The sequence below is a fragment of the Lepidochelys kempii genome, chromosome 7 (genome assembly GCF_965140285.1).
Source record: "Lepidochelys kempii isolate rLepKem1 chromosome 7, rLepKem1.hap1, whole genome shotgun sequence".
NCBI lineage: Eukaryota > Metazoa > Chordata > Testudines > Cheloniidae > Lepidochelys > Lepidochelys kempii.
Genome location: NC_136386.1, coordinates 76415014 through 76433395, shown reverse-complemented (window position 1 = coordinate 76433395; position 18382 = coordinate 76415014). Strand labels below are relative to the sequence as shown.

Below are 18382 nucleotides of genomic sequence, written 5' to 3'. Positions count from 1 at the left end.
GGAGGGCGAGGGTGGAGGAGGGTTTGCCGGGGCGGCTGCAGGAGTAGGGTGGGGGCAGAGGACACGCAGCAGCGAGGGGTGGCTGGGTAGGCTGCGGGGATGGGTTTCTGGGGGGTGGTTTAGAGAGAGAGAGGCTGCGAAGTGGGAGGCGGGGGGTCACAGCGCGGGGGATTCTGGTTGCCGTGACTGGCCGCCTGTGCAGAGGAAGGAGTTGGGCGCCCTGGCAGGGGCGGGGCGCTCCCCGCTGCCCTGGCCGCGCAGCGCCGCTCCCGGGGGCGGCTGCAGTAGCGCCGGGCCGCGGGCAGTGTCGCTGTGGGCTGGCTGGCTGGCAGTGCAGCGGGCAGCTCCCCGCTTTCCCGGCGAGCGCGGCTCGGAGCCTGCGCCCTGCCGCCCGGCCCAGGCGGTTGCGTCTCGGCCGGCCCCGCCCCCGCCCCTCTTCCCTTCGCAGGCAGCGGCTGGTGGGAGGCGGCGGCCGCGGCGATGGCGGACAGCGCCAGCGAGAGCGACACGGACGGCGCGGGAGGCAGCGGCGTGGCGCCGGCGGGCTGCGCGGCGGGCCCCGGCGCCGGGGGCGGCAAGGCGGGCGGCATCGTGATCTCGCCGTTCCGGCTGGAGGAGCTGACGAACCGGCTGGCCTCGCTGCAGCAGGAGAACAAGGTGCTGAAGATCGAGCTGGAGACCTACAAGCTGAAGTGCAAAGCGCTGCAGGAGGAGAACCGCGACCTGCGCAAGGCCAGCGTCACCATCGTGAGTGCCGGCTCGGCTCGGCTCGGCGCGGGGCTGCGGCGCGGTGCGTTGGGCAGGGCCATGCCTGCCCCCGCCGGCCCGGGAGGGAGGCGCCCGGCTTCCAGGCGCCGCTGGGTCGGGCGGCTTTCCCGCGTCGCTTTGAAGGGGAGACCCGCCTGCTGGGGAGGGTCCCCACTGCTTGGGCGGCTTGCGGTGGGGTTGCTGGGTTCCCTCAGAGGCGACCCCTGGGCACCCCCTCGCTCGGTGGCTGGCCTTGCCCGCCCTGCCAGTGGCGCGGGGTCCTGAGGCGCTCTCCGCCGCGGAGGTGGGGGTGTAATTACCAGAAAGAAGGTGCTGGAGCAATGCACGAGCTGGTGATGGGAAAGCGACCCAGAGATGGGTGGGATGTCTCTGTGGGGAGAACTCCGTGACCTCGGAAACTCCCAGCGCTTTGCACTAGGAAGGGCTCTGCCTAGGAGCCGGGGGGGGGGGGGGTCGGGCACCGTGTCTGCGCCCCACTCGGTGGGGACCGCGGATGGAGAAGGTCAGGCTCTTCCCTGACAGGCTTTCGTTCCTGTTTCTCTGCAGCTTGTCACCTCCTTATAGAAAGGAGTAAACATTGAGCGCACCTGTCTGGCAGTTGGGGTAAAAGCGTTGGCGGTGCTGCAGTGTGTTTGGGTTGGGTCCCTAGATGTCTGACATAATTGGAAATAGTTTAGTAAAGTTTTAACATCCTCTATGCTGATAAGGGCCTCGGGGAACTACTACAATACGTGAATCTGTTGGCACAGAACTGGGTTTAAAACACTGGGTTTTAATAGCAGGGTTTGTTGCTGTTGCAGCTCAAAGAAGTTTCCTCGTGCCAAACCTTTCAAGTAAAATGGATCTAATCATAACACATTCAGAGCTGTCTAAGTCTTAATGTACTCTTGCATAAATGGCACATTTTTGTTCTTTCTCTCTTTCTCAAATGCTTGCAGAAAAATTTAACTCAGGCGAAGTCTTTCAAAATGGGTGCCATATGAATTAGTTTATTTAAAATATTTTCCTATTTTAATGTTCTTTACTGTATGAAAACTAGAGTAGAAAATGAGAATGAGCTATAATCAGACTCCTTTAAGATTCTATACTTTCTGCCTTTTGTTTTATAGTGTTTCTGAAGTATTGTAAATACTGCACTTGGTTACGGCCCTGATCCTGCCATTGGATCTGTGCCAGCGTAAGGTTCTCTGGATGGGGGCCTAAAATTTGCAACTCGATGAGAAAACATGCTGATTTCCTCACCATGGCTAATGAAGTATAGTTGCTTACTTCGGTGCTAATAGATAGGTTCTGATCTATATGGCTTTATTTGGTAATTGATCATTAACATGCAAGTTTATTAAAATAAATGAATATTTTACGGGAAGTAAGGGTTCTGGGATTTATGTAGAATGAATATAGACATTCCATAAAGTCACTCATAGTAAAGAATGGTGTTGAATGGACTGGAAGACAGTTCATTTAAGGATACATAATTTATGGATACATTCAGTACATCTTCAATTCTCACTCCTCATCTGAGAAGACAAGTGGTAAGAAAATATGCAGGTTACCATTACGGTATTTTAGTCCCTTAGAGACTAACACATTTATTTGAGCATAAGCTTTCATGAGCTACGGCTCACTTCATCGGATGCATACAGATCACTTCATTGGATGTAGCTCACAAAAGCTTATGCTCAAATAAATTCGTTAGTCTCTAAGGTGCCACAAGTCCTCCTTTTCTTTTTGCGGATACAGACTAACATGGCTGCTACTCTGAAACCGGTATTTTATTCGTATTTTTAGTGTGCACACTACCCATTTTACATGAATAGATTGGATGGAAACTCATTTAAATTATGGCTGAAAAGTTGATTTGTAAAAATAGTCTTTAAAATAAGACTGTTTAGCATCATTGTTGCAGGTGTAGAAACACAGGATTAAAAAGTGTGCCAGTATTAAAAAATGCCCCTAGATGCAAGGACAGTTATTGTAAACTTTGTCAATTTAAAACTGTGAGAAACACATTTCCTTAGCCTATGTGAGGAAGGGTCATTGATTTATGAACATTTAGGAGGATAATTAGAACTCTGTCTGCATCATGAATTATAGGATTAGGTAATCCTGAGTAAAAAAAAAAAATATGTAAATATGTTTAACATGCAGCTGCTCTAGTTTTCCATTGTTTTAGAGTTCGGTGGTTTTAGGTGAATAGTGGTTGTGATGGTAGTTAGAATTGCATTATCAAAACTAATATGCAAGCATATTGTTTTATAGTCATGAGCAAAATTCTGTGGCATTATAAATAACCCTACATACTTGTATTCATTGAAATTTGGTCTTGGCTCTGTACACCTTTACTTAGGTGAATAGTCACATTGATATGCAGGATGAGTCTCTTAGAGTGCAAATGCTCGTAACTGTGATCTTTTATCCATGTCAGGCCTAGCAAATTCTTAGCTTTATTACAAATATATTACCAATAACTTGGCTACCCAATTTGCTTTTTACTATTGGTGGTAGGAGAATATAGACTGTTAGGTTTGGTGGCTAAGAAAAGGAATCTGGAACTCCTCAAGAGAAACCTCTCTCCTGCTTTCCTAATAGCCATTTGAATGTCCAGCAGGATGTCTGCAGGAAAAGTGCATGAAATCGAATACAGTAATATTTTGGTGCTATATTTGTCATCCTTGACTAATCAGGGAAATATACAGTTCTGTTATTACTTTACAAGAGGCATATGCCATGTTTTTATTAAATTAAATAGCATAGTATCTTCTGGCCCAGAAATGAAAGCTGAGAGATCTTATCAGAGACTTTCTTTTTGCCATTTACAGTGAGATATACTCAGCATGGTTTCAAAAATATACTTGCTTGTGTGTAATTTCTAAAGATAACCATTAGATTTTTGCACTCATTTCCAAAATTTATACTCTGGGGTTTTCTTTGGGGACTGAATGCATTCACTATTAATCAGATGTTAATTTATAAACAGGTGCTATTTTTGTTCAGATCTAAAATCCAGAAGTGAAGTTTATTTTAAAAAATCTCAGAAGAATAGAGAAAAGAAGTAAAGCATATCTATGGCAACCTGTGGGCATACGAGAAAATCTAACCTCTTCAGAAGGATCTCTGTACAGTTAGCTCTTATAAGTGGGTTCAGTCAGAAATGCTCGGCAGTTTAGAACTCTGAAAATAGAATGTGACATATTGATGAGCACAAAGGGGCGAACTAGAGTGCAGTCACTTGTTTGAAATAGTTGCTGAAATATAGAAAAGAGAGATGATTAGGAAAATAAAATCAGCAAGGGGAGAGTGGAGGCCCTGGAGAACTGTTCACAATTTCTCTGTCAAATAGAAGTATATATTTGTAATTTATGGCAGTGCAACAGGACTAGAATTATAGGTCATTTACCATTTCTAAAGTCAACTTCTTGCTCTTTGGACATTTTCAGCCTATAAGTATTAAAGGTGTCAATTAATACGTATTTTTTAAATATGTTATAATAGTGTCTTGGATCATCAGAAAACATAACTTTATAACTAGGGCCCTACCAAATTCACAACTGTGAAAAATGTGTCATGGACTGTGAAATCTGGTTTTCCCCCATGAAATCTGTATAGTATAAGGTAAACGTGTACAAAAGACCAGGTTTCACAGGGGAAGACAGCATTTCTCACACTGTGGTCCTGACCCAAAAGGGGGCTGTAGGAGGTGGTGTTGCTTGGTTATTGTAGGGCTGCTAGCAAGGCACCCTGCTCTGAAGGCAGCTCCCCACCAGCAGCAGTGCAGAAGTAAGGGTGGCAATACCATACTATGCCACCCTTTCTTCTGCCCTACTGCCTTCAGAGCTAGGCGGCCAGAGAGTGACGACTGCTGGCCAAGGGCCCAGCTCTGAAGGCAGCACAGAAGTAAGGGTAGCAATACTGTGATCCCCCTACAATAACCTTACAACCCTCCCACAACCCCCTTTTGAGTCAGGACCCCTACAGTTACAACACTGTGAAATTTCAGATTTAAATATCTAAAATAATGAAATTTACTATTTTTTAAATCCTGTGACCAGGAAATTGACCAAAATGGACTGTGCATTTGGTAGGGCTCTATTTATAACTTGTCAGGACTTTAAACCATCATTAATATAAACACATTTGCATTCCAGATATTGTCCTATTACTCAATATAAAAATGATTGGAGATCACTTTTCTCTGGCCTTGAAAAGGTTTAAGTGAGAGCTGATTGAGGGCAGGTATAAATAACTGTTTAGTTGGGGAGGTGTGTAAGGGGAAACAGTTGTTCTACTTTGCTTGTCATTTACTCTGCTTTTTACTAGTACAATATAGCTTTTTGTATTTACTCCCTCACAACTCAACCTAAGTTCATTGTTGGTCTCGTAGAGAAGTTGTAAATGTATGTAACATGTTTATTTCCTATTATAGAAATGATGGTGATGTTACAAATCAGCTTTGATTTCATCACAGGGCAAAGATGAGCTGAGGAGGAGAATGCCCATTTGTGTACAGATAAAGTATGGAGATGAAATTGTTTTAAATGAACACAAAAGTATATAGATGAATGCGAGTCTTCCCAGCATGGGGTTTCTTATCAAGGACCCTTACAACACACACTGATTTGTACTCTAGTGTGTTAGCATTGCAGACACTTTAAAATTGTATTTCAGTTACTTAGTTCTCTGTGCGGTTTCATCTTTAAATGTTGAAAACTTTCTCCTTTCGTTTTCTTTTTGGCAAACCTCTATTTTTCCCCCTTAATAAGGCTGGCTTTTGTTAGTCTTTGTATTTGTGCCCCATTATCACTGAATTCAGCATGAATGCAAACAGCTTTTGGAATTGTTTTAAAGCTTGCTGCAGTGTTAGCAAAGGAGTGCTTGCTTTCTTTCCTTTGTGTGTGTGAACTTCTTGGTGGCAGAGGGGTGAATTTGAACATGGATATTTTGTGTAAAAAGCCTGTATTAAAGTGTGTTTCTACATGGAATAGTCAGTCTGGGGGAAAAAGGCATTAAGATTTCATAAAAAGAAAAGAAGTACTTGTGGCACCTTAGAGACTAACAAATTTATTTAAGCATAAGCTTTCATGTTTGCGTGTTTACTGATTCCTTATCAAATTTGGTAAAATATGTTACTACAAAGATTTCTTTGATTGTCAGGCCTGCAAATTAAGTTTGGGCATTAAGTATTTTCTTCCTTATTGTCACCAATGATTGCACGCCAAATAGAGAATAATTTATACTTGTGCAACTGCTTCATCTTGAAATTGTCTTCATTCTTGCATAACCACATTGAAGGGCGTTGTTGGGATGATTGAAGTTTGTGCTGTGTTTTTAAAAACAAAGCACTGTACAGATGTGAAGTATTATCAGATTACATACAAAAACATTACATTAGGACAATGTTACGTTTACAGTGTTACAAAGTCAATCACTAAGAAATTTCAGAAGTAAGTTGCTTAACCTTAATTTCGCTCCCTTGTGCATATGCATTATGATAGTCTTTTACTACATCAGTACATACCATTTTTTCCACAAGATCCTTGCCTCATTCAGTACATTGGGTGCCTGGTACCAGGGTAGATAAAAATAACGTCTTTAAAAATTTGTTTTTATTTAGATCATGATTTTTTTTATTTAAACTTTTTAAAAATTAAATCAGATTGTGTTTTTACATTTTTATAGTGTTACATTTCTCAAATGATTGTATTGTAACTTTTTTTAGTTTTCTAATTGGTACAATTTTACATTTTTTTTTCTACTAAGAAGTTTCAAACTTAAAAAGACATGCCAAGGGCTTCATTAACTTCCTTACTGTGAGACCAACACCAACTAAAAAATTGATGAGCAAATAATTGTGCTATATTTGCAGTTAATATCACCTTCTATGGCTTGGACTTATATAAGGCAAGAAAGTGGGGGCAAGTAGCCATGTGAAATCATTTCCAGTCATGATTTGCCGTGTAAAGTTAATGGGACTTGTGGTCCCAAGTCAGTTAAGTGCTTTTGAAATTCCTGCCCTTAGGTGCCTAATATGGACTTCTGTTTTTGAAAATATGGGGATGGGTGTAAAATGTTTACAGTAACTTGGTTAGTGTATTGAAAGCCTAAGCTTTTCATTAACACTGCAATAATTTTGTTTTATAGTGACAGACTGCATGCCACAGTAATGTTAAGAAAAATAATTTTAGTTCTTGATTCTGCAGCTGTTTATGCACTTGCTTAACTTAAGTCAATGGGACTATTCATGTGAGTACAGTTGTGTACCTTCTTGTGTTTGCAGCATTAGGACCTTATTTTTCACTAATTTTTTTTACTATAATAATTTTATTCAATTTGTTAGATAAGATACCTTATAGGCAACTTTAATTCTGGCATTTCCTAACTTTTGAGTGCTTGAGATTGCAACCTTAACATTATTTTGACATAGCTCGTATAAATGTCACTTCTTAGCTTGTTTTAAAAAAGGTAAAATGAAAAAGCCCAAATATTTCAGTAATGGCTTTGGAACAATCAGATCCACAGCATAGACCTCTGCTGAATGAGCTAATGGAATAACCAGTAGTAGGCAGTTATACTCTGTGGGCCTGTCATTTGAAGGGGATGACACACATGCTTTGCCAGTGGGTTTTACAGGTATTTGCTGACAGAGGAGTATTAAGACTCAGGAATCCTGGATTCTATTTCAGGTTCTGGAGTGGCGTGTGTTTTAGTGGTTAGACTTTTCTTTCCTTCTGTTTCTTTACCTTCCTACCCTGTCGTTTCTCTGCTCTTCATACCTCTGTGTTTGAGTTTGGCTGCTTCCTCTCTCTTGTCTGGATGCCAATAGAGGGAGCATGAAGAATGGAGAGATTGAGTTCCCTTGTTCTTAGTTCTAGGGCCCAGTGCCACCGTTGCTCCCGGCAGCTGGGAAGAGCAGTTGGAGGAAAACTCCCTGCTCAGTATTGGGATGGAACGTGCTCGGCAGACACGAAGTTTGGAGAAATTTGCTGCCAGCCTCTAACAAACCTCTGCTGAGTGTGTTCAAATTTTCAGTGGCTCATAAGTTAAGCAAATTTGGATGGATTTTCATGGGTAAAGCAAAATGCACTACAGAGATACTGCAGTTTCTCAACAGAACAGTTGGCATCAGCAAAACAACTTATTTTCCTCCAATCTCATGTTCATACTGTTTTTGCTGAAACTTTATATATAGTCAGAGACAATGACCTGGCTAGTAAACTTTCAGCCCTAACAGTTGAAGTTAGCAAAGTTAATATTTCAGTTTACTATAAATACAATGCAAAATATGCTGTTAATATACTTTTTTTCTCTTTTAGAGTCTCTTCAACATTTGGGTTTAAAAAAAAACAAATATCTTTGCAGTTCACCTTAAGTGCATGAAGATTTGGGAGGGAAGGAAGAAGTAGGTAGGAAGAATCCAAAGGGGGGTGTTTAAGGAGTGGTGAGTAGAGTGGTGGTGGGGAAGGTACAAAGGAAGGAAAAGCTTCAGGAACTGTAACAGTGTTTCTGCCAGTCATCAGTGTCTGGAGGTGGACAAGTGGAGAATGAAGCCTAAAGTGGAAAACAATTTAGAGACTGGGTATTCTTCTTTTTTTTTTTAATGGATAGTATTTGGAGCCCTATGTGCGAGGCTTAAGCTGTTCATTGAACTTTCGTTTCAAAATGAATGTCAAATATACAAAATTAAAGAAGTCTGAGATGTACCTGTAAGCCCAAATATTTTAATATGGTTTGTGTAAAAATGGGTTGGACCACTATTTTGTTCTGTTTGGCTCCTGCTGGGTGTAGGATAGACTGTTCACAGTTCGACTCATTAGGGCTTAGTAGGCAGTCTTTTTGGAACATTTTTTTTATCTGGCTGCAGTGTGGCTCAAATGGTAGCGTGTCTAGGGACATGACAAAGTCTTGAATATATTTGCAGAGTGGGGTGAATTGGTGAAAAATATATTTGGGGAAACTTTAGGTGTGAAATTACTAAGATAATGCAAAAGCTGAAGCAAAACTTTAGCACAAGTAATCAGCAAAATCTAGGGAAATGCCCATTTTATTAATACCGACTTTTGAGAGTCAGGGATCAGACTTTGTGTATCATTAAGGAGCAGTAAATTATCAGTCATGATAGAACTGTCTAATCCTTGAAATCTTTCAGAAAAAATGGATAAATATGCAAGAGAGGTTTCATTTGTTCTTTTTTTACACTTGTCTCTGTTTAAGAAGTGTCTACAGAACTTGAATCCTAGGTAGAAGTATCCAAAGGAGAAAGGAAACTAAATAGTGAACTCTGTCAACTTTTTGGCCTTTAGGTTGCTGTGGTAAGAGTAATATTGTTACCTGCGTAGTTGGCCAACTTTCATAGATGGTAGAAAAGGGTGCATGCATAGTCGGTTTACATTCAGTAGTGCTGACTAGCCTTTAGTGCATTACGTTTCCAGAGGAAGACGTTGTCGAGATGTTGTGATAACACTTACTATTTGACTGTATTATAGAAGTAAAATAGAAAAGCTTCAAGAACTGTAACAGTGTTTCTGTTAGAATACTGACAGTTTGTATACTAGATATTTATAACAAATAGACTGGTAGAAAATATTTTGCCATCATTTCCTCCCTGGCATCTTGACTTCCAGTGAAAATAACTTCTGCAGATATAAATTTGACAAGTTTCTATTTTATATAGAATTTAATTCAAATTATTACAAATAAAAAAGCATTTAAACCTGTAGATCTTCAATCTTGGTGGGATTATTAGGATGGTACTTTGCAGTGCTATATCCAAGTAGTTCTTTTGCATTGAATTGAGAGGGATTTCTTTTGTTTGGGTTAGGGAAAACATGTTGTATTCATACTGGGACTTTAATGCAGGTATTTGAGTTTCATATCATTCAAAAATGTTGGGATTGAGTTACGTGAAATTTTTCTATTTCTCTGTTCTTCTGTAGCTTCTAGTATTTGTTGTCAAGTTACAGGGCAAATTGAGCCTTAGAACCGTTTTAGTCTCTCTCAGGCATACCACATAGTTGCAAGACCTGGTTTCATGTCTGCCACTCTGGGTGAACCACACAGTCCTGCCATTCTGACTGGATCTCTGGGCTGCGGCTCACCCGGTTTCCCAACCATGTGAATGCAACAGGCCCATCTCGCTTTGGCACCTGTATGCCTCATCAGTCTGAGGAGTTGGGTTGTTAAAGTCACTCAAAATCGGCTTCTTCAAAATATAGCATGATTCATTCATTCATTCATAGGTACACAACTTGCAGAGCAAAGAGTAAAATAAATCAGGCGAGGTCTACATGCACGTTTCCCTATACATAACCTTTAATCTTTCCTTGTAGCTTTTGTATAGGCATGTCTACACTGTGAACTTACATTGGCAGAGCTAAGTCTCTCAGGGGTGTGAAAAATCCACATCCCTGTGGGATGTAGCTATGCCAGCCTAACTGCCGGTATAGATGGTGCTAGGTTGACAAAATCCTTCCATCGATCTAGCTACTGCCTCTTGGGGAGGTAGCTACACCGATAGAAGAAGCCCTCCCATTGATGTAAGTAGTGTCTACACTGAAGGGCTACAGCAGTGGCGCTGCTCTGCTGCAGCTGCTTAAGTGTAGACATATCCTATGTTTAAGTTAGCCCAGTTACCTCCCTGTCTGGGTTGTGAGAAGCTGATTGCCCCTAACGCAGTTGCTGCTGCTCTGTTGTCATCTTGCATGCCTGCTGGGGGTGGGTGGGTGTGTGTGTGTGTGTCTGTCTGTCTGTCTGTCTCTCTCTCTCTCTCAGGGCTTGTGTCTATACTTAAGATGCTGCGCCAGCACAGTGGTACTCCAGTGAAGGCATTGTGGCTTAGGTAGTCCACTGAGAAGTGGTAGTTAAGTTGATAGGAGAATAATGTTGTCTACAGCAGGGGTTAGATTGTTTGGGGGGTTTGTTTTCTTTTCTTCACACCCCTGATCAATATAGGTTATACTGACCTAATTTCTTAGCGCAGACCAGGGCTAAGTATCTGGAAAACTCTCTTTATATTAGAGGCCCTGAGTGACTCCAAAAGTATCATTCTGAGCACCACCACAGGCACTGAGAGTTCAAATCCAACCCATGGCAGAAATTTGGCCTGGGATGGAAGCAGGCAAGTTGCTCTAATCTACCTCTGTGGAAGGGGAATTTTTATTTTGGGGGGGAAATACCCACCCCTATCTGGGAATCCTGCCCCTGCTTCAGACAGGCTTCTCTAGCCATGCCCCAGGTCTACGCAGTCCTCTCCGTTTCCAAACTGAGCCTCTCCCACACATACTCTGGTCAGCCCCCTCACATAGGCGCTGACTCAGTGGGTGGTCTAGGGCTGGAGCACCTACAGAAAAAAAATTAGTGGGTGCTTAGCACTGGCTCCCCACTCTCTCCCAGCACCTCTCACCCACGGCTGGATCAGCAGTTACGTGGGGTGCTGGAGGTGCTGGGATGGAGGGGCAGGAGCGGGGATGGGGTGGAACTGGGTGGGAAGAGGCAGTGCAGGGGGTGGGGCCGTGGGGGCAGGAAGAGGTAGGATGGAGTGGGGATGGGAAGGGTGAGTGTGGGAGTTTGGGGGAAGAGGTCAGGTGGGGGCAGGGCCTGGGGTGGAGCAGGGGGGTGAGCACCCCTGGGGCCGAAGGCAGCCAGCGCCTGTGCCCCCTCACCAATCCTACACTTGGGATATGTGTATCTTTACTATTTATTTTCTGGATTTTAGATGTTTAAATTTGTTACCTTCATTTTGCCCTCCACCCAGATCGTAGCTCACATGGAAAGTCAAGGAGAGGGGCTCAGACACTCCAAGAGCAGCAGGGTCCCCCAAGTCCCAAAACACATGGCAGGCAAGAAGAGAGGCTCAGACACCTTCAGAGGGGCAGGGTGCCCACAGATCCCAGAACACACACATGAGGAAAATTCAGAGATGACAGATCCCCGTACCACTAATCCCCCCCAAATCCCTCTGCTATCCCTCCCACTTCCCCTAATCGCACCCCCGTCACCCGAGCCCCTCCAGTCATTCCCTTTTATCCCACTCCCCATAATACCCCCATCCCTCACTACATACCCAAATCCTTCTTCCCCTGTTACCACCTACCTTTCATCCCTAATCATGCTCCCCTTCCTCTGAGCATTCATAAGTAATTTATTTTCTTTTAAAAACAGGCTTTACAAGCTATATCTGGGCTACCTTAACTTTGTGTTCCCACATTGTTTGCCTTTTAATCTATTTGAATCTTTCTCTGCTGAGCATAAAAACCACGTTTGCAGCTATCCAGGGAAGCGTGTTCTAGTTCTTGCTAGAAAGGTGCCATGATTTTTCCTTTCTGGAGCAGGCAGAGCATTTCTTGGTTTAATACTAAACTTTAGGGGTTTTGTAAACGTGAAATGTGCTCTTTTTAATGGATGCACTGCCCACTTTCATCTCAGAAAGGGTCTGTCTGTATCTTTATTTTCATGCTTAGTTGTGGTTTGAAGTTGTGGTCTTCATTATAATGGGGTTTGAAATTTAGTGCTCATTTCAAAAGGTGTGGCTGGAATCTGTCCCCCTGGTACAGGGGAGAAATGCATGTTTTGCAGACATACAACTTTTCATTGTCTGCTCTTTCATCCATCACCCTTACCCCACTTTAGTAATTATTAAACTCTTAATTTTCATGAGATCTAGGAGCAGATGCAGGCAAAGGCAGGACTTATGTTCATCAATAGGTCATAAATTGAACGTTGTACTGCAAATGAGGCAATTGTAACTATGCAGTATGGGTATAGTGACATGGGACTGCACACTGGGGAGGAAGATGACTGTTGCTACACATTGACCAAATTTATGCAAAAGCATAATGTTTGCTTGGTTCATTCTCTAGTGTTGAAAAACTTTCTGTTCAGTTTTTAAAGATCAAGCAGGGTCCCTTTTTGTCTCATCAGGCACCTTGTTCAATTAGTGCTTGCTACCCAGTTCTTTTGCTCTCCCTGCCATTCTGTTATGTTCTGTGCACTGCAGACTGCAAGATGATCCCACTGAATTATTTTAATTTCACTCTGAATTATACAGAGTACAATAGAGTGGAATTTCAGGGAGAAACTGGAAGATCACCAATATGCATAGGGTGAAGTGACTCTGCAGGACATTCTTTGATTTTGCTGGGAGAAAGCTAAATTCAACAGCAGAAATACAAGTACATTTTTAAGGGAGTGTCATAAATATAAAGGGAAGGGTAAACCCCTTTGAAATCCCTCCTGGCCAGGGGAAAGCTCCTCTCACCTGTAAAGGGTTAAGAAGCTAAAGGTAACCTCGCTGGCACCTGACCAAAATGACCAATGAGGAGACAAGATACTTTCAAAAGCTGGGAGGAGGGAGAGAAACAAAGGGTCTGTGTGTCTATATGCTGGTTTCTGCCGGGGATAGATCAGGAATGGAGTCTTAGAACTTTTAGTAAGTAATCTAGCTGGGTATGTGTTAGATTATGATTTCTTTAAATGGCTGAGAAAAGAATTGTGCTGAATAGAATAACTATTTCTGTCTGTGTATCTTTTTTGTAACTTAAGGTTTTGCCTAGAGGGGTTCTCTATGTTTTTGAATCTAATTACCCTGTAAGATATCTACTGTCCTGATTTTACAGGAGGGAGTTCTTTATTTCTATTTACTTCTATTTTTATTAAAAGTCTTCTTGTAAGAAAACTGAATGCTTTTTCATTGTTCTCAGATCCAAGGGTTTGGGTCTGTGGTCACCTATGCAAATTGGTGAGGCTTTTTATCCAACATTTCCCAGGAAAGGGGGGGTGCAAGTGTTGGGAGGATTGTTCATTGTTCTTAAGATCCAAGGGTCTGGGTCTGTAGTCACCTAGTCAAATTGGTGAGGCTTTTTACCAAACCTTGTCCAGGAAGTGGGGTGCAAGGTTTTGGGAAGTATTTTGGGGGGAAAGACGCATCCAAACAGCTCTTCCCCAGTAACCAGTATTAGTTTGGTGGTGGTAGCGGCCAATCCAAGGACAACGGGTGGAATATTTTGTACCTTGGGGAAGTTTTGACCTAAGCTGGTAAAGATAAGCTTAGGAGGTTTTTCATGCAGGTCCCCACATCTGTACCCTAGAGTTCAGAGTGTGGGAGGAACCTTGACAGGGAGGAAGACCAAAAACCAAGTTGAAGGTGCAGGAGAAAGGAGGGAAAACAGGGCAGAGCAAAATGCACAAATTGGACTTCAAAGAGGGAATAGCAGACTAAACAAATAGGATAGAGGGAAGAGAAACAAATGCAGGGTGTAAAGAACAAGGACACTAAAAAGAGGAAAGCAGTTCCATTGGATTAAGGTAGAGAATATTAGTTTGGCCTTTTTCCCTGAGCTTGCAGGGTCTAGGAGCATCTCATGTTGTGTTCTCTTTAGTCAGACCCTTCTCGCTGGTTGAAGACATGAAGTTCTGGTTAGCTAAAGGGGTGATCAGTGTGAAGCTGGGCCTCGTAAGAGAAGGAAGTAAAATGGGTGACAGGGAATATGGAAAGAAGGGATCTTCCAAACACCTCCCAAGGAAGAGGGTGAACCTCAGTGAGAGGGACTGAAACAAAGATGAGGTGAAGCAATCGAGAAACTATGTGAGGAGCAGGGAGGTACTGATAGAAACCAGAAATAAGGTGATAGTAAAAAGAGATATAAGCTGTCCATAGAAGGTGAGGAGCAGCTCATAAAAGAGAGAAGATTGCTTCATGTTAGGGTGCATGCTTAAATCGTACATTATCCTCCTCCCAAATCTCCTCCTTCCCGATAAGTTTGGAAATATTTGCAAGATTTATTTATTCTATAAAACTGTCCTGATATTTAGTGTTCCTGCTTATTGCTGCATAGTTAAAGACTTCCTGGAATTCTTTATTGTAGTTATTAATAATGATGCACACACAACATGATATTTAAAAATCCTGGTACATGAATAAATAACATTCACCCAGTGTTGTAGTGTGGCTTTCTATAGAAGGACTATGTGCGGTTTTTAATGAATCAGACATTAACCAATAACATTAAAAAAATGTTCATGCTCAGTGGGGTTCGCTTTTTTCTGTCTGATTTTCTCATATAGTGAGACATGGGGATGAGATTTTTGCAGCCCAGTTGGATCACCATTTCTTACTGTTTTTCAACTTGAAGACCGCAAAAGAGGAGATAAAGTAGCATTTTTAAAAATGGTGTACTTGCTTTGCAAGTAGCTACAGAAAATACTTGTTCAAATTTGTGACTATTGTTTCTGCTTCAGAGAGAAGCAACATCAAGGCTAGAATCAGAAGAAGTGGTTTCTGGAAATGTAGCAAACAAGTCTAGATGGCTCCACCTGGAAAGGGGTCACTATATACACCATTTGTCAGACTCCCAAAGAGAAGAATCACAGGTGTCAAACCTGCAGGGTAAAAACAGTGGATATGCAGGGTATTATAATCCAGGTCCTGGTCTGGATAATTGTGGTAAAGGCTCAAGTTCTGATGCCTGAGGGGGTGCAATCAGTGATCCCAGTTACGGAACAGAGGCACAACTAGCCCTGTAACTGTGACACCTTCTACCTAGAGAAGGTAGGTTATTTTATAGTAAAATAACAAGATGATAACTTGACTTCCTTTGTATACTGTAATGAAGTGTAAAGCCGACCCTGGCGGAAAACAGAAACACACTTCTATATTCTGCCAAAATCCTTTAGATATGATTCTATGAAATCTACATTATTTAAATAAACTGAATTTGGATTTTTTTCTAAAGACTGTTCAAGAAGGTCTTTAAGAAATTTTCTCTCTGCTTTGTTTTTGCACGTACCTATCTTTGAACAAAAAAACCACTTGCGGTACGCAGAATAGTTAGTTATATTTAACAAAGATTTGCTGTTGGCTGGGCTTTGAGCAGACATGGGTAAATTTTGGACAAGACTGTACATTCCTCTTAGTATCAAAAGCATATATTCTGTGAGTAGAACATCTATTTCAGTAATATAGCCACCCAAGAGGTTATTTAACTTTCTGACTAGAGACCCCCCCCTTCCCCCAATGTTTTTATTGATAACTTCTTCCAGCGTGCACCACAGACACTGAAGTGAAGTTGCTGCTAATGTACTATGGTGGAACGGGTCAGAGAAGAGGGATGATCTGTTGTGTGGAAAAGAAATAGTGGTGGTCTGTCAGTGAAAAGAAAAAGTAAAAGCAAGTGTAGCTTGCAGACTAACACACTTTTTATACGTTTGACGTCCTATTTTGTTGCATAACTCAGGTTTCTGTGTTGGGGAGCTAAGTCTGATGGTGCAGGTGGTGGCAGGCAAGAACGTTGCTATAAGGTCCAACCAGAGTTACCACTTACTAGTGAACAAGCACGTATCCAAACAACCTGATTTTTTTTAAAAATGTCATTATTTAAAATGTTGAATTAGAACAATTACAATATTAAAAACAAATAATTGTAAATGAATAGTTGTCATGACAACACTGAGTATGGCAATCCTGATTTTTAAAAAAATATTGCATGCCACGGTGGCAGGTAGCTTTGTCCTTCCGCTCTCCTTCTCCCTTTGTATTTCATGCCCTGAAAGCTGCACTACTTTAGACAGAAAATTTGAGTGACCTTAAAACTGATGATCTTGTGGGGAACATCTCTGCATTTTAAACATTTTGTTTAAATCTGTCATTAAAAAGATAGCTATAAATAAAGATCCTTATGTTGGTTCTGAACAAAACCAGTGTTTTATGTGCTTATGTTCTCTGCTTGCTTAGCATGTATTGATTACTTAGCAAACTCTGTTCACAGTGCTTTGACAAGATTACCTCTGTGCACAAACAGCAGTAAACCAAAAAGCTGCTGTTCTAAAACTTCACAAGTAACACAGAAAAATACCAGTGTTACCCTGAGTTGCTAAAGCTTTTTGTTACGCTCTTGAATTGATAATGGGCAAAGAATTAGAAAAGAGAGGAATGGTTAGAATGTCTAATTCAGTGTTTTAAGCAATGGATAATTTTTACAGATGTGATGTTCTCCAGCTGAGTTTCCACATCAAACAACCTTTGACTGTCTGGTAAGGTAGTTGCTTCATTGAGCCATATAAAATCACACAAAAGGTTACTCATAAATTCTTGTTATATACAACTGTATCTACTAATTTCTTACAATGACATCCAAGGTCTTTACCATCAAAGGCTGTTGTAAGAAATATCTAGGTATTGTTGTATTCAACAGGTTAAATTTTTGTGTACTCAGATATAGTGTATACAGTTCTAATGCTCTCTTGTGGAAATAAAACTGCCAGGAAATCCATAAGCCAAACAGATACTACTTTAAAGGACACATGGTGCATGTTTTTAAGAACTCTACAACAATGAGAGTAAATCTTCCATTTGAGGGAGAATGACTCTGTTCCTGTGGCCAAGTAGCAGCATGCTTGGAGTAGGGCTTTGTGTAATACAGAAACTGCTTAACTGTGTTTCCAGTCCAGCAGTAAGCATGGGAAGTAAGGATGTTTCCAGTTCCTGGAAATCGAGTGGATACTTTGGGGACAGAAGGGCTGAGAAACATTAGCCCATGGGGATTGTGGGATAGTGTTGGCAGAATATCCGGACATAAATCTGGGGACTCAGGCGTGAGCTGTGCCCACACTGCAAAAAGACCAGGCTTAGCCCCGAGGCCCAGTGGACAAAGTATTAAGACTCATTACTGCAGTCAATAAGAGAAATTTGATTATGGAATGAGTGTTTAAATTTGAATGCTGGTGGTGATAATGCAATAACATTCAGGGTTTCATCCAGTATTTTAGACAACATTAAAGCAATTAATGGAAACCAGCATCTGATAAATGAATATTTTAAAACAACTAAGTAAATCAGGAATTACTTTGGGCCAAGTCTACAGACAAAAGGGAGGCTTTCTATAGGAAAGAATGCAAGGGGTTAGAAAGTATGGCAGCGGGGGCCTGGCATCCTTTCGTAGCATGTTCTAGTAGCAGTACCATATTTATCTGATTTCATAGTTGGCAAGTGTTAAACTCAGATTCTCAAGTACATAGATCTGCATTCCCTTGTGTTAAGATTAAATATTATCAGTTAAACTTTAACTCTTAGTACTTTTACTTAAGTGTGTCAGTCAATTATCTGGTCTCTTATTCAGAACAAAGTGCTAGGTTTTGTTTAATTTTAGACATTTTAAAGGCAGACTGTATAGGATTGTCTTTTTAATGTCTCTTCAGCATTGAGAAGCAAACACCAACAATAATGGTGTGTGTCACTGGCAATGAAGGGAATGGGGTTTAAGAACCAGTTTGTGCTGTGAAGGACTCAGAGACAATAGACTCTGACCATTTGACTTTAACGTATGTATTTGTTCTCTATCCTGAATGTCATTGTGACTCGGTTATAGATTTGAGGCTGAGAATACTTGCCCTATTTAAATTCCCTTTTAAAGCTTCTTTTGACAGTTATTATTTTATTCAAATATATGTTAGGTCTTCGATGTTAGACATCTTCAGGATGAAAGCTAACAACTTAATGTAGCATTTGTCCAAGAGCTTGCTGACCTTTATACACTGGTTTGTAATTTCCTGATATGACACTCAGACACATTCTTACATTATTAGTAATGATAGGGGCTCCAGACCTTGTTTGAATATAGCACATATG

The 18382-nt window shown here is 41.6% G+C and overlaps 1 protein-coding gene across 1 annotated transcript in view; it reads left to right on the top strand.

The window, feature by feature from the left end:
• The first annotated feature begins 379 nt into the window (after window positions 1–379).
• Window positions 380–18382, top strand: part of CCDC6 (coiled-coil domain containing 6) — a 63760-nt gene continuing 45757 nt past the window's right edge. The window contains exon 1 of the mRNA XM_073353393.2: window positions 380–747. Within this exon, the coding sequence (XP_073209494.1) occupies window positions 481–747 (267 nt within the window). The 5' untranslated portion in view covers window positions 380–480. The remainder of the gene's footprint in view (window positions 748–18382) is intronic.